At 36.8% G+C, this 27,363-nt stretch overlaps 2 protein-coding genes across 3 annotated transcripts in view; one reads left to right on the forward strand and one right to left on the reverse strand.

The window, feature by feature from the left end:
- The first annotated feature begins 511 nt into the window (after nt 1–511).
- Nucleotides 512–17,367, forward strand: si:ch211-203k16.3 (fibrinogen-like protein 1). Its single transcript, XM_051654483.1, has 9 exons — nt 512–576; nt 5,171–5,326; nt 5,699–5,789; nt 8,103–8,611; nt 10,639–10,873; nt 11,483–11,620; nt 12,306–12,522; nt 14,442–14,637; nt 16,005–17,367. Exons 4-9 carry the CDS (start codon nt 8,267–8,269, stop codon nt 16,149–16,151), a joined length of 1,278 nt encoding a protein of 425 aa, XP_051510443.1. The 5' UTR covers nt 512–576; nt 5,171–5,326; nt 5,699–5,789; nt 8,103–8,266; the 3' UTR covers nt 16,152–17,367.
- Nucleotides 17,368–18,151: 784 nt separating this feature from the next.
- The window catches only part of LOC127416139 (sorting nexin-9-like), a 35,050-nt gene continuing 25,838 nt past the window's right edge, over nt 18,152–27,363 (reverse strand). For both annotated transcript variants that reach the window (XM_051655302.1, XM_051655301.1), the window contains 9 exons: nt 27,166–27,296; nt 26,725–26,831; nt 25,178–25,281; nt 24,686–24,763; nt 24,004–24,080; nt 21,648–21,737; nt 21,354–21,468; nt 20,791–20,882; nt 18,152–19,420 (listed from right to left, as the gene is read on the reverse strand). In XM_051655302.1, the coding sequence (XP_051511262.1) occupies nt 19,373–19,420; nt 20,791–20,882; nt 21,354–21,468; nt 21,648–21,737; nt 24,004–24,080; nt 24,686–24,763; nt 25,178–25,281; nt 26,725–26,831; nt 27,166–27,296 (842 nt within the window). In that variant the 3' untranslated portion in view covers nt 18,152–19,372. The remainder of the gene's footprint in view (nt 19,421–20,790; nt 20,883–21,353; nt 21,469–21,647; nt 21,738–24,003; nt 24,081–24,685; nt 24,764–25,177; nt 25,282–26,724; nt 26,832–27,165; nt 27,297–27,363) is intronic.

Consider the following 27,363-nt stretch of genomic DNA (forward strand, 5'->3'; position numbering starts at 1 on the left):
ATAATATAAAAGATAAAAGTTGTTTTCAAAAATGATCAGTAGTTTTTCATCTTACTTAAACCCCCTAATGCATACTGTATGAATCAAATTTAATGTGCATTACCTTTATAATATATATATATATATATATATATTCATTCTTAATATAGATTATGGTTGTTTTTTTTACAAAAAAATGTTTTTATTTTTTATTTTATTGAACATTAGAAATAAAACAGATAACTTATATTTTGTGACACTATTCATAAGCCTTATAAGCAGATGCAGTTATTACCATCAAGCAATGCATGCATAGCAAATACACAAAAGTTTTTAAAAATAAAAAAACAAATTCCATTTTCTTACCTTTCTTAATTTGCAGATGAGTTGGAATTCTAAGTCTGTCTTCAATCTTTGGATCTCAAGCCCTTGTCTAAGTCAAGCTCAACTCCACAGTTCTCTTTTTTTCTCTCTATCTCTGATCACTATTCTGACGTCTGTGAATTGATCTCTCTCTTATTTTTTCTCAATAAGGTCTGGTCTCTTATATACTCAAAGGTGCCTGGCAACCTCTCATGGCTGAAAGAAGATGATCAGGTGGGTCTCTGCTGAGGTGGGGTTAGACGGGGGGGTATTATCCACAAAGGAAATTACTTAAACATTCATACTTATTAGTCCTCACCATTTCTCTCTTTTCTTTGACATGTCAAAATGTATAAGTTATTAATAAATATTTTATAAATAAAAATATGTATTTATTTTTTGTGTTTGTTTTGGTCTGCTGAGGTTGAGAGGGGGGATACACCAGGGAAATAACTAATAAAATAATTGATCCTCTTCGTTTTTTGACATATGAAGATGCCCACAGTAGTGACAAGTGTTTTATCAATCACATGCTGGGGATCTCTTGATATCTGCAATCTGAGACACCTGTAAGCTGTTTTGGGTGAAATCTAACTCTTGGATTTGACAGGAAATTGAAGAGGAATTTTGCACATCATGATTACACATCACAGTATCCTTGTTTTACGCAACAGAATATAAGCAGCATGGAAAACAATTAGGCTGACCAGATGTGCTTTTTACACCCTGTAACAAGGACTCTTTGGATGTTTGCCATAAAGCTCAAGTCGAACAAATATAATTTTAAACTTTTAAAGACATTTCCCCTCTTTATTTGTATGTTTCTTTTAATACACCAAAGCCCATTTATGTTCATCAACAGCAAATGTAATTACTACTGGAGGAAGACTTGTGTTGTCGTGGTAACCAGCGCTCATGCACTCATCACACTGAAAGAAGAGAAATCAGAAGAAGAGATAGTGACTTTTCTTACTCAGGGTCATTCAGAAAAATAAAACAGAACTTTAGAGTAATTAAAAAATATTTTTTTCCAGGTTTGATGATGCGCTTACCTGTACAGTATAAAGGGCATTTCTATACAAATGTAGCTACAGGGTCCAAAGTAGTAAAGACAATGGTTTGCATATAGAGAATGTTCTTTGCCTATGATACTATTTTATACTCATTTATGAAAGTTTAAGGAAATAGTTCACACAAAAATGAAAATTCTTCATTAACTCACGCTCATGTCATACATTGACAGTGAATGAGGACGGGGGCTGTCAAGTTTGAAATATCATGTTTGTGAATCATATGGGTTTGGAACAAGAATTGTCAAGTTTGGGTGAACTGTGGCTTTAAAAAGAATGTTCAATCAAATGTGCTGACATTGCAGCTATAATGTTCAAGTTCTTGTAGAGATTAGTTGATTACCTCAGGCCATTACAAGATCAGAATAATTAGTTAACAGGATTTAAAGACTCCTCTCTCTTTGGAAAGCATAGGCTATAGAGGGCTGTACAATCACCCTAAAAGTTTTTACCCTTGTGTGCTCACAAAACATTTCTAGATCAGTTTTACTCAATAGTTGTGAATCTTTAGTAGCATATACTATATATACAGTGGATATAAAAAGTCTATACACCACTGTTAAAACAGCAGGTTTTTGTGGTGTAAAAAATTTAACAAAGATAAATCATATCAGAATTTTTGCACCTTTAAATGTAAAAATTACAACCTATGCAATGCCACTTATTTTTTTTTCAGTGACATTTCAGAGAAAAAAATAAAATCTTAAAATAACCTAACTGCATAAGTGTGCACATCCCTGAACTAATACTTAGTTGAAGCACCCTTTGATTTTATTACAGCACTCAGTCTGTTTGGATAAGAGTCTATTAGCTTGGCACATCTTGACTTGGGAATATTTTCCCACTCTTCTTTGCAAAAACGTTCCAGCTCTGTCAAATTGCGAGGGCATCTCCTGTGTACGGCCCTCTTCATGTCCCCCCACAGATTTTCTATAGGATTCAGGTCTGGGCTCTGGCTGGGCCATTCCAAAACATTAATCTTTTTTTGCTGAAGCCATTCTTTTGTTGATTTGGATGTGTGTTTTGGATCATTGTCATGATGAAAAGTCATTTTCAGCTTTCTAGCAGACGGCAGAAGGTTTTGTGCCAAAATTGACTGGTACTTGGGGCTATTCATGATTCCCTCCACCTTCACTAAAGCCCCAGTTCCAGCTGAAGAAAAGCAGCCCCAAAGCATGATGCTGCCACCACCATGCTTCACCGTGGGTATGGTGTTCTTTGGCTGATGTGCTGTGTTTTTGTGCCAAACATACCCTTTATAATTTTGGGCAAAAATGTCTATCTTGGTCTCATCAGACCATAACACATTTTTCCACATGGTTTTGGGAGACAGGATATAGGATTTTCTGGGCTTGGATAATTTTTTTTTTCATCATAAAAGGTTTGTGTCTTGCCACCCTGCCCCATATCCCAAACAGATGAAGAATATGGGAGATAGTTGTCACATGTAGGGAGCAACCAGTACTTGCCAGAAAGAGCTGCAGCTCCTTTAATGTTGCTGTAGGCCTCCCTGACCTGTTTTCTCTTTGTCTTCTCATTAATTTTGGAGGGACGTCCTGTTCTTGATAATGTCACTGTTGTGCCATACTTTCTCCACTTGTTGATGACTGTCTTCACTGTGTTCCATGGTATATCTAATGCCTTGGACATTTTTTTGTAGCCCTCACCTGAGCGATACCCTTCAACAATGAGATCCCGTTGATGCTTTGTAAGCTCTTTGTGGCCCATGGCTCTTGTAGTAGCATGCAACCAAGAAGATGTCAGAAAAATCCTACAAGAACAGCTGAGATTTATTTGGAGTTAATCAGAGTCACTTCAGGTGAAGACAGGTGTGTATTATTTCACATGAGCTTGATGATTGGTTGATTCTGAACACAGCCATATACCCAATTAAAAAATGGTATTTGTCACTTTGATTTTCAGTGGCATTGCATAGGTTGCAATTTTTACATTAAAGGTGCAAAAAGTCTAATATGATTTATCTTTGTTTCATTTTTTACATCACAAAAACCTGCTGTTTTAACAGGGTTGTGTAGTCTTTTTATATCCACTGTGTATGTAATAGAGTACAACGGGGCTAAAGGCCCGCCTGTTTTTAAGGCATTTTGATTTGATTTTATCCCAAAACACTAAATAGCAACAAAACCTCCCTTAACCACTGTTTGTCACTATACACTGCAAAATGTTCCTGATCCATAAGGGCATCGTGCACAATGTCTAAAGTTTGATTCTGAGGTGATCTGATAGAAATGTTCAAATATAGCATATGTATGTAGCTAATGAGAATCCCTGAAAATAATGTATTTTTAGTCAAAATACTTGTCATTTTCAGTTTTTGTTCAAGGTGATTAAATCGAATGTTTTCAACAACTGTGCAGTAAGTGAAAGGATTGCATTATCTTAAAAAAAAAAAAGAAAAGAAAAAAAAAGCATCTTGTTACCCTTAATTGAGAAATCAAATTACCCTTATAACTACACTATAGAAGTATTACCCCAAGTGTGGGTTAAAAGGCTCCCACACCACATTAAATTCCATTCAAAACAACCTTCCATTATATTTCAATTAACACTTCATACAACATAAATTCACACACAAATTATGTTGCCTAATCAATATTCAATATAAAGAAATGTTTTTTTCTTGATACACCATGTGACCAGAAAAAAAAAATCGAATTTTCTTTGAAGGAATGTCTGGGTTCAGTTCAAGTTAAGCTCAATTGACAGCATTTGTGGCATAATGTTGATTACCACAAAAATGTATTTCAACTCATTCTTCCTTTTCTTTAAATAAAGCAAAAATCGAGGTTACAGTGAGGCATTTACAATGGAAGAGAATGTGGACAGTTTTTGGAGGGTTTAAACAGAAATGTTTAATTCTTCTGTTTAAACTTGTGTATTATTTGAGCTGTAAAGTTGTTTAAATGGAAATTTTTTCAGTCGTTTTATTTTATTTTTTTAGGGTTTGTTGAGATTACATCGTCATGGTAAAGAAGTTGTAAAATTGGTAATAACTTTACACAGAAAAGGTTTGTTAGTGATTTTATCACACTAAAATCATGCTTACATATCCTTTATGTCTTGTGGCTAAACTTTTGAAACAGTGAGTATTTTAATGTTCAAAATTGGTCCCCATTCACTAGATTTTTTCTTTTTCTTTTCTTTTTTTTATTTTATTTGTGGTAATCAACATTATGCCACAAATGCTGTCATTGAGATCAACTTGTACTGAACCTGGAACATTCCTTTAAGGTGTGCCTTTAGCCCCATTGTACCCTGTAGAGTGTATACAGTCTGTTTTGCATATCTGTGTTTTTATAGTACTTTTAGCATTCAATATGCAGCTGTACAAAGCATATTGTTTTAAGAGTTACTATACATTATTACATTATAATCATTTATTATTATTAGGATAATCTACATTAGCTGTAAAATGTGTAATGCTTCTTACAATATTAAATGATCCTACTGCATTATCCTAATTTAATTATGCACTTGATGTAATACAAAAGTGTAGTTTTAAGCATTTTATATCATTAATATGCATAGTATAAGCAATCAACAACTCTACAGACACTATTTTCCCCCTGATTACTGATTACTGGTTACTGATTACAAACAGCAAAACTCTAAATCTACATATGTATTGATTGTTTGTCCATTTGATTTGATTGACCAGAATTCTGTGTTTAGAGGAGGTTAGTCTGGCGGCTGTAATACAGTGGCTGGATCGTCTCTCCTTTCTATCTCCTTGTCAGGAATCCAATTACACAGGATTACAAGGATAAGATGCCCACTGTATCAGCCACCCTGCGACACATAGGGTGTAGAAAGAGAGGTAGAATGGCAACACACATCAATATTTCCTTGCTGTCGTCGGAAGACAAAGAGGAGGTTTTACAACATTGAAACAGGTAAAGATAAAGCTTTTTATAGATCTGTAATAGCATGAACTGTTTCCATATAGAGTATAATTGCAAGTCTTTCATCAAATCTCTGCTGACCTCTCTTGGTGGAAAATGTTGACTGTTACCACTGTGGCGTGTTGGTTGATCGTAACGCTGTGTTTCATCTGTGCGTCAGCAGCTTCAAAACAGTTTGAGAGGTCACTCGGGTGAGATTAAATGATGCAAGTGTAGTGTTATGGGTAAATGAAACGGCCTCCAAACAATCAGGTTGTAGACATGTTCGTCCTTGTCTAATCAAAATGTCACTTTAAGGCATAGGATGTTAGTGCTTTATCATTATGTTTAATTCTCAGTATTATTCTTTTGTTCATACTGCAGGATATGAATATAGAGAGACTCGGGCAGTGCTCTCTAATGTGGCTTGACTGATTCAGCATCTCCCCTGCTAGATCTAGTGCATTTGCCTTAGGTAAGAACCACAAGGTTTTTTTTTAATATTTATTTATTTTATTTTTATTTTTTTGTTAAAGTGATGGTGTGAAACTTAAGTATTAACAAGTCCGCTCCAGATGTTGGCAAAGTAGGAGGAAGGCAGCGGCAGCGGCAGGTACAGGGTCTGATGCTGTAAGGCCCCTGAGATCATGTCTTTTGAGGGCCCACCAGCACTACCCCTATTGCAGACCACTTTTCGAACTTTAATTGGCAAGGATAGCGACATGTTAAATGTCCAAATACTATTTGGGGCCACTGTATATGGTCAAGCTCAACCATTTCATTGAGATATCAATGCATTCCTTTAACACACGTGAGTAAATGTGCACAGTGCCAAGACTGTTATCTCCAAACACTACTTCACCTATTCTTAGGCCAGCCTTAGGCCATCACCCATCCTCTTTGAGGTTAAATACTTTCACAAAGACTGTGTTCTCTCCACGTAAGCACAGAAAAGTGCACAGGTCACCAAAGCACTTTAACCTGTTCCTTAATCGGGACAACTAGACTGACCTCTGATAAGAGCAGGGACGTGGATTAAGACATTTGTGTGGGATTTATTTGAAATATCACATTGAGATAAAAAGAGATTTTTATGACAGATCGTGTCATTTTTTCCATTAAGCTTAAACCCAAAAGACGGTCTTCAATACAGTGTAATTTTTGACAGCTGACCTATAGCTCTCTGACATGTAGTGTGAATTGAAATGTCACACCTTAGAATACTTTAAATAAATGACCAACTGATGTCATCATAGACCATGCACCATCAGTCCAGACTTTGTTTTACAACTTCTTTCAGTGATGTCATAACTGTGTGTAGGTGGTGTTGATCTGTGGTTAAAAATATGGGCTTATAGCTATAATTCTATTTCTCGTTTGTCATTGGAATATCAACATTTTGCATGTCCATCACCTTACATTTTGATGGATTATATAATTAAAAAAACAAAATAAATTATAGCTACATTTTGCTTTAACTGATATTTAAATATCATGCTTTGATTCTGCATCACCACCCCCCCCCCCCCACTATCCTTCTGAGATAGTGAGGCACTTATAATACAAGTGTATGGGGCAAATTTTTGAAGTGTTTAAAGGCAGAAATTTGAAGCTTATAGCTTAATTTTTACAGTCATTTATGGGTTTTAGGGTTTGTTGACATTACATCGTCATGGCAACAAAGTTGTAAAATTGGCTTTACACAGAAAAGGTTAGTAAGCGAGTTTATCACACTAAAATCATGTTGACACATATTGTTTGTCTTGTGGCTACTTTTTATACTGAAAAAGTTCATATTTTAACGTTCAAAAAATTGGCCCCAATTCACTTACATTTTAAGTGCCTCACTATAATCCAGATTTTAGCTTTTTTTTAAAGAAAAGAAGGGGCAAGTCAAAATTTATATTTGTGGTAATCAACACTTTGCCACAGATGCTGTCGACTGAGCTTATCTTGTATTGAACCCAGAATATTCCTTTAACAAGGTGCACTGGTTGTTGCTGTTTTAAGTATTAGCCATTTTACACAGATTTTCAGCCTTGTAACATTCAACCACAAAACGTTTTGAAAGTAGCAGGGTGGACTGGTTGTTGTAGGTATTAGCAATTTTTGCACTGATCTTCAAACCCTGTAACATTCAACCTGAAGCATTGTGAATGTAACAAGGTGCACTGTTTTTTTATTTTTTTTATTTATTTTTGATAAGTATTAGCCATTTTTACACTAATCTTCAACACTGTAACATTCAACCACAAAACATTTTGAAAGTAGCAGGGTGAACTGGTTGTTGTTGTTTTAGGTAGTAGCCATTTTTGCACTGACCTCCAACCCCTGTAATAGTCAACCCGAAACATTGTAAATGTAACAGGGTGCACTGGTTATTGTTTTAGGAATTAGTCATTTTTGCACTGATCTTCCTCCTTGTAACATTCAACATGAAACATTGTGAATGTCACAGGGTGCACTTACATTTTTGTTTTTTTTTAGGTATTAGCCTTTTTACACTGAACTTTAACCCAGTTACATTCATCTGTATACATTGCTGATGTGACTGGGTTCACTGGTTTTTGTTGTTTTAGGTCTTAGTTTTTAGGTCCATTTTTGCACTGATCTTCAACCCCGTAACATTTAACCCTTATACATTTGGAAAGTAACAGGGTGGAGTGGTTGTTGTTGTTGTTTTAGGTAGTAGCCATTTTTGCACTGATCTTTAACCCTGTAACATTCAACCCTGAGACATTTTCAGAGTTACAGGGCACACTGGTGGTTGTTGTTGTTGTTGTTTTAGGTGAATTTCCAATGGGAGTAGTGACAACTAAGTCCTAAAGAGTGTTCTTCTGTGACAAGTGAGTCCCCAAACCTTGAGACTGGAGGTCAGAGAGCTCGTACCCTGGCCTACTCCCCCAGGGTCCTTCCAACAAGGTGGGAAGGGGGGTCAGCCGATTGGAACACATGGAGGGCAGGCCTCTCTTGCCCTTCTCGCTGGCCGTACTGTTTTTGGTAACAGGTGCGAGTGATGATGACAACTCACTGCACACACACCGGGTCAGTACCTCTCAATGTGGGGAGTACAGCAATCAGGTCTTGGAGGATGGGATGTGTCGACTAATGGCCACATTGCCTCAACTGGATGACCAGCGCTGCCCGGATATGTTCCGCTGTACGGATGAGGTTTCCTACTGGCTTCATGAGAATGAAGAACGCAAACAACAGATTCTGGCCTTGAAGGAGACGGTGTCTGAACTTCAGGAGGAGCTTCGCAACCACCGCCATCGAGTCAAATTGTTGGAACTACAGGTGAGTCAAAGAATGTGGGAGGATTTAGTGGATTTTAATTGCCTTGTTTTTATGATAGTTGGCTCAACTTTGCTCACTATTTTAACATTAGCAAAGTGATAGATGTCATACTGTATTTGTCCTTGCATAGTCCCAGCCTTAATTTGTATGCCATGGGACTGTTCATGGACTGTATGATCCATATTGAGAGAAAATCATTTTGCAAAAAGAGTTTTCTAAAATCACAAGTTCCAAACTGATTGGCTGCCTCTAGACATTTTCTGGAAGTGTACATGTTTTTATCAGTCCACAATGCAACGGTACTACAATGAGACTTCTGAGGAAGAATTAGTTGCTGAATTAGGCAAAGCTTGCACGGTTTGTGGCATTGAATCTTTATTAAAAGCTTGTGAAGTGATTTGTACCTAACAATGATATGTCTTTGAGCACAGCTGAGAATATCCGCAGAGGCAACTTAAATGGATATAAATTCTGACAACAAAGTCAACCAACAATTTTTGTACAACCGTTTGTGGAGACTGCTGCGCCTTTATTTGAATGATCTACAACTTTGTTGCAAACTGGTGTGTAATAGTGGTGTTGTTGATATTTAGATTTACCTGTCCCCAAACTTCATACTAAAATAGAGCTTCTTGTCTCAGTGGGCAGTCTGGATGCACAAGAATAGGTCAGGACAAATGTGTCCAAATGCTTGAGATAAGGTGGCATATTTAATCAGGTAATACAATAGCTTCTACTGTATGTAGACATGGTACAATGATAGTATCATGTTTTTGACATGCTAGTACTACGGTGTTTAGACATGCACCAAGGTAAAACCATTCATTTTAAACATGGTACCATGGTAGTGTCACGGGAGCCAGCTGGCACGTGATAGCTGTATGGTATGTGTAAACCTCAGTCCCCTGGCATCAAGAAGTGCACTAGCGACCGATGCTAGGGGCTGTAGCCTTTAGCCTCCTCATTAGTGCGCCCACCTCCCATGCTGGCTGACACCGGTTCGAAACCCGCTCGGAGCGTGTCAAGCAGGACCGGTTACAGTAGCACAATAATTTTGTGCATTTACCATGGTAATACCATGGTTTTTAGACATGGTACTATGGTAGTACCATGTTTTTGGACATTTACTATGGTAATACCATGTTTCTTTTTTTTTCTTTGTCAGGGTAGTACCATGATGTTTAGACATGTATACATGTAATATGGTAGTACCATGGTTTTTGAACATTTACCAAGATAATACCATGGTTTTTTTAGATATGGTTCCATGATACTAGTACCATGTTTTTGGACATCTACCATTGTAATATCATGATTTTTGGACACAGTACCATGGCAATTTACCATGGTATTACCATGTTTTTTGACATGGTAGAACCATGGTGTTTAGACATTTCCCATGGAAATACCATGGTTTTTGGACCTTTATCAAGGTAGTACCATGTTTTTATCCTGTTTCTTAGACATGTACCACAGTAGAACCATAGTATTATTTAAAGTAACATAGAGTACCTTAGAAATACTGTGATACATATATATATTATAATCATTCAGTACCACGTTATATATCAAAGTACCATCTAATACCAATACTATACCATGGTACGCCACACTACTTCTTTGCAAGTGCTGAGTGCTTGCGATCATTTCTTGTGGCTTCATCCAACACGGCTTGACAGTTTTCTGTCTGAAATCTCCTTGACCTCGAGAGCTAATTAGATTATCACAGGAGTCCTTACCTCTCTCCACGTGCCTTCATTAGTATACACCCTTAAGCAGTGTTAAACGATGGGATAATTCACAGCTCACACCCACACGTCTAGATCTGCTCTGTTTCTCATTTCCTCTCATTTAACAAAAAGAAAAAAACAAACAAAAAAAAAAAAACACACACACACACAATACACTAAAGCTCTTGTCTCAGCCTCTTGAAAATGTCTCTTTCTGTAAAGCTAACCTGGATTGTTATTGTCTTACTGCATGTAATGTATGGGAGTCGTGATGTTTGTCTATATGGCTTTTCACAGAGTGAAGAGAAAAACCGCAATAATTCGTCTCTGGAGCAGCGTTTGCACGAGTTGGAAGAGCATTACGCTGAGGCCACAGCCCTGCTGCATATTCAGGGCTCCTTAATCTACGATCTCCAGGCTCAGATCCATAACCTCTCCCTGTTGGTGGAAAAAGTCAGACGTAACCCTGGCTGCATGATCAACATAGTTCGCACCAGCCCCCTGCTCAGTTCACAGGAAGCCCTGCATCCTGGTAGGCTACTTCTGGGAATTTGGAAAACTTTAATATGCAACAGTTTCATACTATAGCTGGTGTCCCTGTTTTAAAGCTGAAGTGTGTGGCTTCTGCACCTAGCGTCAGAAAACGGAATTTCAAATATAATCACTGTTTTCAAACAGATTCAAGAAAATGCCCTGTCTACCATTGACAAACAGATAGTTCCGCCCCAAACTCACTCTATTGGTCGAGTTCATGTTGCTGTGTCAGGGTGGATGGGCCGCTCAAACAAACAGGAATGTTTTGATAGTGCCACAGTGTTACACTTTTAGGTGAAATCAACCTAAAAAAGACTTACTAAAAGTTGAATCTGCATATTAGGCGATGATTAAGAAATCATTTTGTGAATTTGGTGACGCTAGTGCCGCAGAAATTACACACGTCATCTTTAAGTCTCCATGTTTTTAGCCAATGTAGATCCTTAGTCAGTTACTGGCATTAACCAACAGAGGGTGACAAATCATTGCACTGTTCATCAGACATCCAGAAGTTTGACACAGCTCATAGGTTTTTAATGATATCTGAAATTGCTCACACCTTAGGCAATACTTTTTGTATATTATTAAAACATGTTTGCCACTCCAGAGGTGCAGCGTGTCAGAAACTGTCCTATCGACTGTGCATCTATCTACTACAACGGAGTGCGTCGGTCTGGGATCTATACCGTGGTGCCCTCACTGGGAGCCATGCCAGTGGAAGTCTACTGTGATATGGATACAGATGGTAAGGAACCACAGAATGCCAAGCAATTGGAGCCCATTATATTTAAAGTGATAGTTCACCCAAAATTGGACATATTCATCATTTTCTCACCCTCATGTTGTTTACAAACCCACTTGACTTTTTATCTTCTGTGGAACAGCGTTTTTCAGAATTTCTCCTGTTATGTTCCATGGACGAAAGTAAGTCAAAGAGGTTTGGAATAACATGAGGGTGAGTAAATAATGACAGAATTTTCATTCTAGGGTTAACTAGACCCAGAAAACTGCAGAAACCTATTGTGAATGAATCATGTTTTATTTTTGCACTGTTTATGGGAATTTATTGAGTAACCTAGCAAAAAATCAAAACCTCTTATAATGAACTTCCAAATGACTTCTATTATATTTCTTATGAGATTTCAGTTTTTACTGAAATTGCACCAGTGGGACATATGAGGAACTTTTTGAGGCTGAAAATAGGATGCACAAATGTTTTTGATCACCTGCAAAACTCGTTCTGACCAGAAGTATAATTGTGACAGTCGTAATATGAAAACCTGTTGAGTTAGCATGTCCATTAAACTAATAAAAAGAGATTTGATTGTTGAATGCTACAACATTTTCTCTAATAAATAAATAATAATAAAAAAAAAACACACTAATGGACCTCAGAGCACATGCTTAATGTCTGCTTCACTTTTTTGCAGGTGGCGGTTGGACTGTGATCCAACGCAGGCAAGATGGCTCTGTAAACTTTGACCGGAGCTGGAAGGAGTATAAAGAGGGATTTGGGGACCTACACACGGAATACTGGCTGGGAAATGAACACATCCATGACCTGAGCAGTCAGGGAGACTACACGCTCCGTATCGACATGGAGGACTGGAGTGGCAAACACAAGCATGCTGTTTATCAGACTTTTAGGTGAAGCACATCAATCACTGACTGAAAAAGGTTACTCCAAAATAATATATGAAAGATATTAATTACGCTGCCTTCTGAGACACCTTCTTTTGGCCAGAATCTAAGGCAGCATCACATGTATCTTCATGGAGAAGGCAATCCTATTTGCATTGCAAGCCCAGTGAAAAAAATCCATCCTAGATAGTCATGTCTAAAGAGAACCCTTGATCTGGGAAAGTCTCGAGAGAGTCGCATTTGCTGCTACTAAGGTTAGGGTAGAGGTCTGCATGGGCCCTGCATTCTCCTAGCCAGTATTGTTACAATAGGCTGTATTTTATGCAAGTGTCGTAGACAATATTTGTAACAGGAAGCATATAAAGTATGGCTGCCCCTCAGCACACCAGAGCAGAAGGAAAAAACTATTGGCTTACTGTTTATACTACGCTGAAACTTTGCTTGGTGCGGAACAATTTGGAATATTGTGAAACAGTGTAATATTCACATAAAGTCCTCTATGCAGACTGAACTTGTTCAGAACGCTGAATCTTTGTGACACCTGCGCTAAAAACAAGCTTGACGCAGCGCAACGAATGAAACGGGTGTCTTGACATGCGTTTTTGAAACTTAAAGTTCCTTTAAACTTGACGCGGTGTCTAAAAAATTTGCCTGTCCTGCAGAAGACGCTGAAGAAACAGCGTCGCACGGTGCAACAAAGACGCCAATCCAGCATGTGTTTACACAGGAAAACAATGAAAAAACAGAGCAGACACATATTTGGTGTGAACGGCTCTTTACTCATCCATTTGCGTGTCTGTGAGCGCGTGCGCAAAACAAGTTAGGTACGACTGTTTTTTTTTTTTTTTTTTTTTTTTTTTTTGTTAAAAAATAACAATGTTATTAATGAGAGAGTGCAACAAAAATCCATATTACAAATCATGTATTAACTTTACCCAGATACACTTTGATAAACCTATAATAATGATATTATGAATATTTTAGAGCTGTTGGGGACGGATTTCGCGGGAAATTGCACATGTACGTCATTCGCCCGCCATACACAGAGAAAATAAGATCAGGCTACTGTAGCGCACATGTGGGAGTAACTAAAGCTGAACTTTGTTGTCACAACAAAAACTTTACAACATTTGGCCTTATCAGACTTGCAATCATAATGTCTAATGTTAACGAACGTTGCCTAACTGTCATTTATTTCATAACATCAGTGTTTCCAATAAGTCAAAACAGCAGCATAAGATATGGCACTTATCGGCTCAGATGACATGTTTTCGGATATCCGTCTTTTCCTTTCTTTCATTGTTTATTTGTCCATTCATTCTGATAAGATGTCCTGTATTCATGTGTACACCGGTGCCTCAAACCACATTGATCTGTGCAGAGGAGCAGAGCCGAACCACAACCAAAACAATGTTCTTCCGCAAGATGCTTGCAGTTTTATTTTTTAACCGCTAGAGGGCCAACAGTTACATAGTGTAGCTTTAATTACAAACCCGTCATACTTGAAAAACTGACCTGAAAAAAACTGAATTGACTGACTTGGTTTCTCTGGTCCCGTCGGACCCGGGTTGGGTTGCAGAGATAGGATGCAGGGGTAAGGTTAGGGTTGTGGTTGGAGGGTTTTCTATGGGCATCCATATAAACAGTGTATGAAAGTTGCATGCAACGTTTCCAAGATTGAGGGTTCCCCTCTAGACACAACCACCCAAAATGGTGAACTAAGAAAGAGTTGATAAATATTTTTTTCTTTTTTTCAGAACTGAAAAGTATTGATAAAATTGTCAAATTTAAATAATCAATTAAAAATTTCTGGCTTTGTAACCAAAATGTTTGTAGGTTCTAAACCTTCAAGCACTTAACCTCATGTTGGCCCCTATTTAACTACTGTACAGTACACTTTCCCTTATTTCTCTGTGCGATTGCAGCGTGGAAGATGAGGCCACTCAATACCGACTGCATGTGTCTGGGTTTAGTGGGACAGTGGAGGACTCCTTCAGCTGGTACCATGACAAGAAGGGATTCAGTACACCTGATACTGGCAACATCTGTGCTGAGATCTCCCATGCAGGCTGGTGGTATAACCAGTGTTTCTACGCAAATCTCAATGGCATCTACTACAAGGTATGATGTAGTGGGGCTTAAAGGTTACGCATTGGGTCAGTAAGGTTACGTAAAGTTTATAAGTTGAAGCCTCAGAAGGGTTGATTCATGAGGTGCGGTCATATTTACCTTTGCATGGCGAAATTCCACATGCAAAGAAGGTGTGGGTGGGTGTTGAGCAAAACCAGCAAAAAACTAATTGCCAAGCAGCCTCTTTTTTTTTTTTTTTTTTTTTTCTTCTTCCCAATTTGGAATGCCCAATTCCCAATGCACAATGTTACTCGCCTCAATCTGGGTGGCGGAGGACGAATCTCAGTTTCCTCCGCGTCTGAGACCGTCAATCCGTGCATCTTATCACATGGCTTGTTGAGTGCGTTACCGTGGAGACATAGAGCATGTGGAGGCTTCACGCTGTTCTCCGCAGCATCCACGCACAACTCACCACGCGCCCCACCGAGAGTGAACCACATTATAGTGACCACGAGGAGGTTACCCCATGTGACTCTACCCTCCCTAGCAACCGGGCCAATTTGGTTGCTTAGGAGTCCTGGCTGGAGTCACTCAGCACGCCCTGGGATTTGAACTAGCGACTCCAGGGGTGGTAGTCAGTATCGATACTCGCTGAGCTACCCAGGCCCCCAAGCAGCCTCATTTTAATGCTGCCCTTCAATCTCTGTCAGAGTAAAGTTTAAGGGATAGTTCACCCAAAACTGAAAATTCTCTCATAATTTTCTCACCCTCATGCCATCCCAGATGTATGAGTTTCTTTCTCCTGCTGAACACAAACAAAGATTTTTAGAAGAATATTTCAGCTCTGTAGGTCCTCACAATGCAAGTGAATGGGTATCAATCTGGGATGGCATGAGGGTGAGTAAATGATGAGAGAATTTTCATATTTTGGGTGAACTATTCCTTTAAAAAGAAACTCGCCACTTAAATGATATTCTTGTCCATTGTGAATATTCAGTTTAGCGGTGTCAAAAATGAAATGTCATTTTTTTCCATGTTGGTTTCAAACATTTTTGATAAACGAATAGTATGTTCAACAAAAGTTTACATTGAATTAGCCTAAAATATCAAGATAACACATTTTCCAGCACCTTGAACATACATGATTTTCGAAAAATAAATACAAAAAATTATTTCAAGGCAAAATGTATTTGACATTCTTTTTTCGGTTTTATTGTCACATGACAGCAAAATGGCTTTCTGCCTGCTGATTATATCACATATTTCAACTATCAGTTCCATGTATTACCTCTAGTACCATGGTATTTAAGAAATTAGGTGGGGGGGGGGGGGATTAATTGAAATCAGTGACCTGTCCCTCAAATTTAAAGCTTAAAGACAATTATCTCAAAATGATATTCTGCTATCTTGGTTGATAGGGGGGCCGCTACTCTCTGAAGGGGAAGAACCCACTTGGCCCAGATGGTATTGTGTGGTACACCTGGAAAGATTCTGATTACTATTCTCTGAGGAAGGTGAGCATGATGATCCGACCCAGAACCTTTCGACCACATCTGTCACCCTGAATCAGAGTGAATGAATGACTAGCCAATCAGAGTTCTCAGAGCTACAGTGATGCAGGATGATTGGATGGATTCCTCCATTGTAGAATAGAGGGAATAGTGTGTATGGACTCAGTCCTGAATGTATTATTCAATGAAACAAGGCACCTTTGAGTGATTTTTTTTTTTTTTTTATGTTTACACCAAAGAACAGAAAATGACTCCTGTAAATCTAATCACTTCAATCCTTGAAAGCCAGTCTTTGCCATTCATTAAGCCTAATTTGTATAAGTTACATGCCTATATTTTCTATACCTATGATTAATTAAGCTTTAAAAGAAAAATGTTGTTGACTTATTCTATAAATGTGTATTAAACAATAAAATTAGATTTACTGGTAACCCTTTACAATAATGTTCCATTTGTTAACATTACTTAATGCAAATTATTAATATATATACACTACCGGTCAAAAGTTTTGAAACACTTGACTGAAATGTTTCTCATGATCTTAAAAATCTTTTGATCTGAAGGCGTATGTTTAAATGTTTGAAATTAATTTTGTAGACAAAAATATAATTGTGCCACCATATTAATTTATTTCATTATAAAACTAAAATGTAATAATAAAAAAAAAAAAAGTTTTTGAAATTGATGACTTGGACCAAATAATCAAGAAAATCAGCCAATAAGTGCCCAACATAGATGGGAACTCCTTCAGTACTGTTTGAAAAGCATCCCAGGGTGATACCTCAAGAAGTTGGTTGAGAAAATGTCAAGAGTACATGTCTGAAAATTCTAGGTAAAGGGTGACTACTTTGAAGATGCTAAAATATAACACAGTTTTTATTTATTTTGGATTGAACATAATTCCCATAGTTGTGATGACTTTACTATTATTCTAAAATGTGAAGAAAAAAAAAATATAATAAAGAATAAGTGTTTCAAAACTTATATATTTTTTACAGCAAGTAATAAAAATACAATTGTTCATTGTTAGTTCATAGCGCATTAACAAATGTTAACGAATACAACTTTTGATTTTAAAAATGTATTAGTATAATTAACTTTAACTAAGATTAATAAATGCTGTAAGAGCATTGTTCAGTGTTAGTTCATGTTAACTAATGTTAACAAATGGAAACTTATTGTGAAGTGTTACCGATTTATTTCCTATACGTTTCATTTCTGTATATTTTACTTTGTGAAATGATCTGTTTCAACATGAGATTAAAAAAAGAAACCAAAAATAATAAACCATTTATACATAAAACAACATCTTTGAGGCAGCCACATTCATATTGTCAATAAACTCACACATGACAGGGTCTGTGTTTTAAAACCTGGTGCATTGACATCTGCTGTTTACATTAAAGGGATAGTTCACCCAAAAACGAAAATTCTCTCATCATTTACTCACCCTTATGCCATCCTAGATGTGTATGACTTTCTTGTCGACTTCTGCCAATTTTTAGAAGAATATATCAGCTCTGTTAGTCCATTCAATACAAGTGAATGATGAAAATAAATGTAAAGGTCCAAAAAGCACATAATGACAATAATGAGGGTGGGTGAGATACAGATCAATATTTAAGTCCTTTTTTACTAAAAATCTCCACTTTCACTTTCTTCTTTTGTTTTTGGCATTTTACAGTATAAAAGGACTTAAATATTGATCTCTGTGTTTCTCAACCACACCTATCATATCACTTCTGAAGATATGAATTTAATTACTGGAGTCATATGGATTACTTTAATGCTGCCTTTATGTGCTTTTTGGAGCTTCACATTTTTGGTCACTATTCACTTCCATTGACTGGACCAACAGAGAAAAAATCTCTGACTTTGAACACACATCTGGGATGGTATGAGGGTGAGTAAATAATGAGAATTTTCATTTTTTGGGTGAACTATCCCTGAAGTCAGCATGATATCAAAATGAACCCCATGTACTTTCTTAATACTGCTGTGCAGAATACACCCACGCCACATGCTTATTCTAAAATTCATACATAAAAGAGTCATAAAGAGTACAAATCAGAATTTATTAAATCACAATTTCGAAAAATTTTTGCAAACACTGCTATACATAAAAATATACAGACATTGGAGAACATGCATTAGAGTATAATTTCATTCTTACATGAACATAAATGTGATAATGGCACTGAGGTGTAAGCATCAGGTTTTGTGACAATGCAAAGCAAGATCTGTTTGTAATTTGACTTTGGGAAGACTGTGTAATGTACATTACACCTGCAATGTGGAAAAAGGACCAGCCCTCCTGTGTCATCTCCAATGTGTTGTTCTGTCACTAACAAACTACAAACAGGATAATGCATTTGAAAGGCTATAGTAAAGTGCAGTGAGTAAAATGTTTTTGTTGCAGGTCCTTGCAAACATACAAATTAAGGCACAGTGAAACTAGGCTTAGCCTCATAGTTCGTGCTGCAAAATATAATTTTCTTAACCAGAATTTTTGTCTTGTTTTCCAGTAAAAATATCTAAACATTCTTGAAACAAGACAATTTACTTGAGAAGCAGAATATTTAATATTTAAAGATATTAAAATTTGTTTTCAGAGAATATTTCTTGAAAAAAAGTTTCTTTTTCTATCCTATTGGCAAATAAATAAAACAAAATAAGGGTTTATGCTTAAAACAGGAAGAAAACTATTTGAAAATGATGTAAAATAAAGTCTTATGCAATTTTGTTTCTCAAGTAAATGTATCTTGTTTAAAGGATGCTTAAATGTTTTTAAATGGAATACAAGAAAAATAAAATTGCAGAGCAAAGGCTTGAACAAAAAAAGGCAATTAATCTTTTGTACTGTTACAACTCATGATAATTAATCGCTCATATTTATCTTACACCGCAACAACAGACAGACACATAATTGACTAATGGAAGAGACTGTGGAACATCCATTCAAGAAAATTAATTTGTAAATCAACCCCATATAATTATTATAATTAAAGCCCCTGACATTATCTTATTCTTTAAAGAGAATTTGTAACTGCTTTTGTAAAAAACACTGAGCTTTTGCTGGCCGGGTCTCGCAGAAGACGTTTTTCGAGCTTTCTCTAAGACGATCTCTTTGGCCTGACATTGACAGGATCTTTATATGGCACATGTGACATTATGACACAGATAACAGGAATAGAAAAAGAGCGACAGAAATAATGTAAGAGGAATAGAGAATTGAAGAGAGTGTGAGGCAGTTTGTGGGCACAGTCACTCCTCATTTACATTGTAGTGAACCGACTGTGAGCGTGTCGTAGTTTCTCTGCGATCTGTGAAAAACAAACAAACAGACGTTTTAATGACTTTTTACCAAAATCACCTTGAATGTTAAAGGGGTCATGACATGCAATTTTCTAATTATTTTAAAATGTTCTTTGACGTTCACTTATTAGTAAAGATTTTTTGCACAAAAAAAAAAAAAAATCATATATTTATAAAACATGATCGTTTTCCACCCTCATTCTGACCCTCTGTCAGAAACGCTTGGTTTTGGTGCTGCTTCTCCTTTAAGACTTGACAGTAAACGCCCACTGTTCTGATTGGCTCTCTCATTGCCATCTCACTGCTCACCACTACTGGGCGGGGCTACGGAAGTTATAAAGGTATATTAGGCGTTGATGTGTTGTTGTGGAGGTGGTCAGATGCAAATGTCTACTACAGTGTGACATCATAATGTGGAGGAAGTAGACAGAGTCGTTTTGGCAGCTTGGTTTAAGTAAATGCTCTTTTTGCAGTGAGGAGGAAGTTTTGAGTTCTGAAACTTACAGTGTGTTTTTATAGTACAATGACATCTTATATGTCGAAATGTTAAGAAAAATTTTATTCCTCATGTCATGACCCCTTTACAGGGTTCCCACACCATTTGATCTATGAATTTCCATGACTTTTCTAGTCATTCAAAGATTTTAAACACATTGTATTAAGATTGCCCTGGCAAGATGCAATTTCTAGCCTATTAAATATTTTTGAACTGAGCAGAACTAGAAAATGTATATTATATATATATATATATTCACAAAAGAAATGTATAACATTTTATTTATTAAAATTGTGTTAATTTGCATGAAATTCCTATGCCTGGAAATCACAAATTCAAAAATTCACTGACATTTGCAGGATTTTTATGACCGTGAAAACCCTGAATGCTTTTATTTAAGTTTCTTTAAACGATCAGATATTTAGGAGAATGTCCATGCTACTCTTTTCCACATGAAAATAGACAGTGACCAGTAGCTGTCAAGCTCCAAAAAGCACCATAAAAGTAGTCCATAAAACTTGTCCAAGTATTCTGATGCCATTTAATATTTTTCTGAAATATAAGTCATTACCCATTGAAAAGCTTCCCCTCCGCCATATAGCTCTCTTCATTCACTTTTGTGCACATTCAAACCTGGCACGTCCCAACTGGACAAGATATGCAAAAATCAATTGCCTAGTTTTAGAATGTTTCTTTGTCTTTTTAGGAGCTTGAGAGCTACTTTCATTGTGTGGAAAAGAGTAGCCAGGACATTGTGCAAAATATCTCCTCTTGAGCTCCATGGAAGAAAGAAAACCATAGGGTTTAGAACGACAGAATTTTTATTTTAGGATGAACTATCTTAAAACTAGGAGGTTTTTACAATTGTTTAATACAATTTACCATCTCATAGAATTTCACTTGTTGCTCCAAGTACTGCTGCATCACCCTGTTGTAGTCATAGATGCGGTTGCTATGGAAGTGGTTCATCTCCGCTGCAGAAGAGTACAAATATGTCAAATTGATCCCATTAAAGTTTCCAGCTCAGTGTATAAAGTTGATAAAACGTTCTCTTTTGTGGCACAAAAGTTCACAGACAATGATGCTATTTTGACAATACAAATGTTGATCACTTTTACAGTGAGCCCAAAAAGTATTTGGACCCTTAAGCCACTCTATTTAATTGTCAGACATCAGTGGAACATGTCCATAATTAACAGAGATGAACTACACATGTGGTTACTCTGCTAGGACACCTGTGTGAACTTGATGAGAACTGACTTCATACATTCACTAAAAATGCTTGGAACTAGCCATTTTAAAGTAACTGGAAAAGTTAGTTCTGACAAAAAAAAAAAAAAAAAAGGCATCTTTTGTTTGCAGACTAATTATTATTATCTAATGCAATGACATTCAGAGATTTTTATGTGACTTAAGCATCCAAATCCTTTTTCATGTTATAATACCTTGCAATGCGTATGACATCGTGCTGGCGCGTTTAGCCATGGTGACTTTATCTGAAGTGGTGATTTTACTGGTGGCCACTAGTTTATCTCCTTCTTTTACTTTCTCTATGGCAGCCTGTAAAGATGAACAGAATGTTCAAAAGTCAGTAATCCATATTGGCCATTATTTTTTCTGTGCTCCCATCCTGTATATCATTTCCTTGGTCTCTTTTTATAAGGACTCTATTAAGCTAGTCTGTTGGCAGACTAGTCAGTTTGAATACAGTGAATAGTGGTTTTCCCTCTCGTGTTTACCTTGTGAACTCCAATGGTGTCAGGAAAGCATCCGAGTAGACCTTTGTACTCGTTGTTGGTTTCCATGAGGAAGTGAAGGTCTTTCTTTGGCTAGAGAAAGAAAGAAAGACAAAAGAGAGTGATTAGACCAGGCAGGGCACAAACTCACCCAGGGTAACTTCATTCAAACACACACAAAAAGTTTGTTACTCTCATATGTTCATAAACTCTTACACATGCGCAAGCATACAGACAAGAATTAGAATGAAATTAGACAGAAACAACCATTAACTGTAGGAAAAAACACACTGAAAAAAAAAACTAAAAAAAAAAAACTAGTTGGCTCAACCATAACATATGAAACTAAATAGCTTTTACTCTGAAAAATAAATTTTTATACATATTTTTAGCTTTACTTAATTTGCAAAAATGTGTATTAATTATATGGTTAACAAATTAAAAAATAATAATTTAATTTGGCTTAAAAATCCACAAAATTAAGATTTGAAGTACTACTAACCCAAAAGATCAAGTACATAAATGATGTTGTGGGAAATACCCTTAAATAAAGTCTCAATACATCCCAGATTTTTGCTTTTATTTAAAAAATAAATAAAATTTTGTGGTAATCAACATCGTCACAAATGCTGTTGATTGAACCTGGAATATTCCTTTAAGTATGTTTGTTTGGTCAAAAAGGAACGTATCTTTTGGGAATTAAGTTTAACATTTAAGTTTTTTCTTCTGAGCCAATTCAATTAAGTAGAGACAATAATATAAATGTTCATTTGAAACAACGTGCTATTAGTTGTTAAATCTTATTCGTGATACATATCTTTTTATGTAAATATAGTTGAATGAACTGATACATTTGTGTATATCTAACAAGGTTTTCCAGTTATGCTGACATGACTGTAAATTGAATTTACTTAAAAAGCATGATGCACAATGCTAAATCTATTTAAGTATTCCAACACAATCTTTTTTCCAGAGTAGTTAACTTAAAGGAGTGCACTTTAACTTAAGGGCGACGCAATACGAAATGCGAAAATAAATGAACATCTAGCAAAAAAAGAAAAACGAAATCAGAAAAACAAAAAAGGTCACTATGATAGAAGTCACAACTAAAAGGTGTACTTTCATCGAGGTGTAGTAAAGTTAATTCAATAACAAATACATTTTTATTTCTCATGATCTGAAATTCAGGGAAATAAACAAAACGACCGAAAGATCAGAAAGTTGTTGATTTTCCAAAGACTTATGACTTCCTTCTCATTACAGTACAAAAAGTCCAGTACAAAGTCTAAGTGTTCAGCAGTTACAGATGCAGTATGAGTGCAGATATACAGGGTAGAGTCACCACGGGACAGATATACCCAATTAAGAATCAGGGACAGACATAAACTCATCTGTAGGTGAGAAACAGATCAAAATTAAGTCCTTTTTTACTATAAATTGTCTTCCCTGCCCAGTAGGTGGCAATATGCACATAGAATGCGAATGGATTATAGGGGCAGTGGTGGCTTGGTGGTTAAGGCTCCGGGTTACTGACTAGATGGTCAGGGGTTCAAGCCCCAACACCGTCACGATGCCACCGTTGGGCCCTTGAGCAAGGCCCTTTACCCCATCTGCTCCAGGGGCGCCGTATCATGGCTGACCCTGCGCTCTGACCCAAGCTTAGCTGGGATATGTGAAAAAAAAGAATTTCACTGTATATGTGCAAATGTATTATTTATGTGTGATAAATAAATGAAATTATAATTATAACTGGGGCACTGAGTTGGGAATCCTGCCATGTGTGAAATAAAACCCAAGCAAAGATGAACTACAAATATAGCTAAAGAGATGAGCTGCTAAACGCTGCAAAGTTTTTGCTGTTGATTACACATCTTTCTGGAATTCATGATTGGAATAGGTCAATTGCAGCATTCTGCAGTCAGATAACTTTGCATAATGAACACTAAACTGTACAAATGATGGCTTTCAAAGCTAATCTATTTCCTTGTCTATCTTCCTTCTCACATAATAAAATAATTTAACCTCTAATCAACACTCCATGGCCATTTATTTACTTAAAAGTAGCAGTATAATATAGTAATAATGAGCAGGATAATGTACAGTAAGCCGGTCATTATTGAGTGCATTGGGTGTAAAGGGTGACGCAAGACCTACATTTATTTTGCAATTATGACCAGGAGAGAAGACATTATCCCTTACATAATATATAAGATTCTAATATCAATCATAGTTGTTCTGGAGGTTTTAATGCCTATTAAACAGTTGCATTTCTCTTATTACATTAGGGGTGATAAAAAACAACCTCCTGACATTAAAGAGAAATGTATGTTTAAAGTATTTTATCCAAGGCTTTCTGTACCTGTTCTGCTACCATCTGAGCGATCTCCTCATAGGTCTTTCCTGCTGCTGTCAACGCATCGGTGAGTGTAGCCTCCCCTGTGGGCCAAAACAGAACCACGCATTCAGAATAACTGTGGAAGACAAGTGGTCGACTATTAAGGACAAAGTCTCTTGAGTAAGTTGTAAGGTCACAATCCTGCTTTAACACCATAGTTTCACCTATCCCAGCTTCACATGCAGAGACAACTATAAGGCAGTTATTGTAGGTTGATTCCCCTGAAAAAATTTAAACACTGGCTCTGTGGTGCTTTCAAAACATTGGTATTGTTGTTTAAGCATCCCAACCAGCCAGACATAGCAACATTGCTTCAACCAATGGCCCTGAATTTAGGGCAGGGCTGTCTGTTTTCTGGCTATCCGGGGGGGAGTGTTCAGGGAACCTGTTTGGAAATAGTAATGGTTTTGCTATTCCAATCGGTGACGCCTATGCACAGAAATTACACACTTCAGCTTTAAGCCCAGAATCATTCAGGGTGTCAGTATCGGCAAATAATACGCTAAAAGTCCCTTTGAATAAAAAGAATATGCTGTATAACATTAACAAAGAACAAGTACTAGAGCAGATGCTAAAAAGAGAAGAAACTATGAATATTTATCTTCATTGATTTCTTTAGTAAGAGGAAGCACATAGTTTCTGATACCTTCATATCCACTGCTGATGAACACTGAAGAAAGGTTCTGAAATGCTTTGCCTATCCGCTGATATTCCTTTGGCAGGGCTGAGAAACACAGAAGTAATGGAAAAAAGTACTAACCACTCGGAGAAACTTGAAACTATGAAATTTAATTTGCAGACATGTTTCATAAACCACAGAAAATCACAATACACTCAGACTTTAATATTAAATTATAAGTCTGAATTTTATTTACTTTGTGGTAAAACTATGAACAGCTCACTTCTTTTTTTGGTACAATGAATGCTTTTGTTAACTGGGATCTGCAATTATTTTTAACACTTTTGCAAACCATTCTAAATGGAGAACTGTTATAACCAGGGGACTGTCCCAGTCATAAGGGTACTGTAACTTATTTTGCATTAAATGGCTTACTACATGAAAAATAACAAACTAATCATTATTGTAGTGCACAGCCCTACAGACTTGTTATCAAGGGCCGTAACGAGTGATACTCACGGCCTGTACAGCGTTTCCAGTGTTCGTTTCCTATTGTCAGTAAGTCTTTGACACCGTCATCCATCGCCTTGGTGAAACGGCTGAACATCTCACACTTCTGCTCTCTGAAGATAAGAGAAAACACATCACTGGGTGACCTTCCAAAATCGAAGTCAAAGGCTCTGCTTCCACCTGGTATTAAGATTCGTTTCAAATGATCCGATCACAAGTGGTCAGCGTTGAAGGGATAGTTTACCCAAAAATGAAAATTCTCAAATCATTTACGCACCATCATGCCATCCCAGATGTGTATGACTTTCTTCTACTGAATGCAAATGAAGATTTGTAGAAGAATATTTCAGCTCTGTTCAGGTCCTCACAATGCAAGTGAATGGGTACCAAAATTTTGAAGCTCCAAAGTAAACATAAGTAAACGATAAAAGTAATCCATAAAACTCCAGTGGTAGAAGCGATATGATGTGTGTAGGTGAGAAACAGATCAAAATTAAGTCCTTCTTTACTATAAATTGTCCTCCCTGCCCAGTAGGTGGCGATATGCACACAGAATGTGAATTGCCAAAAACCAAAGAAGAATGTAGAAGTGAAAGTGAAAGTGGAGATTTAAGTAAAAAAAACAAACCCACACCTATTATATAGCTTCAGAAGACATGGATTTAACCACTGGAGTCTTATGGATTACTAGTTATGCTGCCTTTATGTGCTTTCGGAGCTTTCAAATGTTGGCACCCCTTCACTTACATTGTATGGACCTACAGAGCTGAGATATTCTTCTAAAAATCTTTGTTTGTGATAAGAAAGAAAATCATACACATCTGGGATGGCATGAGGATGAGTAAATGATGAGAGAATTTTCATTTTTGGATGAACTATTCCTTTAAATACAGGTGGAAAAGAGGTCAAAAACTTTTTGTGATCAGATCACAAAAACCACATACGAAGGTAGTCAAAAACGCATGTGTCCACATCACATTTGAGGTGTGAACGCTAATCCGTCCTGAATGCAACCCGGAGAGCAGCAAAGCGCCACCCTTGATCTACCAATGAACCACTGCGCTAAAACAAGAGTTTAAACTAGCCGGTTACCAGCGGCTTTAAAAAGAAATAACATTTGAAAAAGTGAATACATACACAAGTACGAGAACTTAACAGATCTTTTTCAGTGTGTCTGATATCAACATGCACGGACACTTATGACAAGCTCACACATCTGAAGCTCCTTTGATACAGATACCACATTAAAATAACTGATAATTCTGCTCGAAATGTTGCGTTTGTGCTTAGATTAAATTTCATATGCATCTGAGAGAAGCGCACCATTTTTTCGCACTTTCTTTGTCTTTTATTACTTTTTTCACACTGACATGACTGATGTATGTCGTCGTTTTTCATAGACCCCTTCACTGGAGATGCATTGAGACACATGGTAATACCACATGGAAACAGGAATGTGTCTCGGCAAACCACATTTGATCGGATATCCAAAAACGCATCTTAATACCAGGTGGAAACAGGGCCAAAGAGATCTGAAAATGGGCTGTAGGACTCACACTTCAATCAGGTCCAGGTCTGGTAATCCCTCAGACTCTATCGAAGAGAAGATCATAACACCAACATTCTCATCTTTTTCTGCTTTTCTCTTACCCATTTTCCAATCCTGAAATGATAAATCAGCAATTAATTTAATTTAAAAAAACAAAACAGATGTGCAGTCCACTACAGTACACTAAACTAAGGTACTTTCACATTTACCTGAATGATTCCCATATCCACATACCATGGTATTTACATGGCATTCCAAGGTACTTGAAAGAATACCATAGTATTCCCATTGTACACTTTCAAAAAAACATGGTATTACTTTTTTGCACATGAGAAAGCTCTCAAATGGTTGATAATCAAACAAATATAAAGGTTCATTTGAAAAAAAAAATAAATAAAGTGAAATAAAATAATAAGTGGTTCAGCATTGACATTTCAGTCATCTTTACCTTCTCATCTCTATAGGTGAGAAAGAGCTGGAAGACCTCACTGCAGGAGACAACCGGATGCCGACACATTCGTGTCATCCAGCCCTGAAGTCTCTCCATACGCATTTTAATAAACTCCTCCTCAAATCGCCCTAAAAGGCAAAAAGAAGGAAGGGTTTAATTAACTACAACCTATTTTAGTTTTAAATGTCTCAATAG

This window comes from Myxocyprinus asiaticus, chromosome 25 (genome assembly GCF_019703515.2).
Source record: "Myxocyprinus asiaticus isolate MX2 ecotype Aquarium Trade chromosome 25, UBuf_Myxa_2, whole genome shotgun sequence".
In the NCBI taxonomy this organism is placed as follows: Eukaryota; Metazoa; Chordata; class Actinopteri; order Cypriniformes; family Catostomidae; genus Myxocyprinus; species Myxocyprinus asiaticus.

Excerpts from the sequence above, each read along its gene's own strand:
- si:ch211-203k16.3 (XM_051654483.1), top strand. The coding sequence starts at position 8,267 with ATGGAGGGCAGGCCTCTCTTGCCCTTCTCGCTGGCCGTACTGTTTTTG. Across the intron at positions 11,621-12,305 it reads CTGTGATATGGATACAGATG|GTGGCGGTTGGACTGTGATC; the intron begins GTAAGGAACCAC and ends ACTTTTTTGCAG. Across the intron at positions 12,523-14,441 it reads GCTGTTTATCAGACTTTTAG|CGTGGAAGATGAGGCCACTC; the intron begins GTGAAGCACATC and ends GTGCGATTGCAG.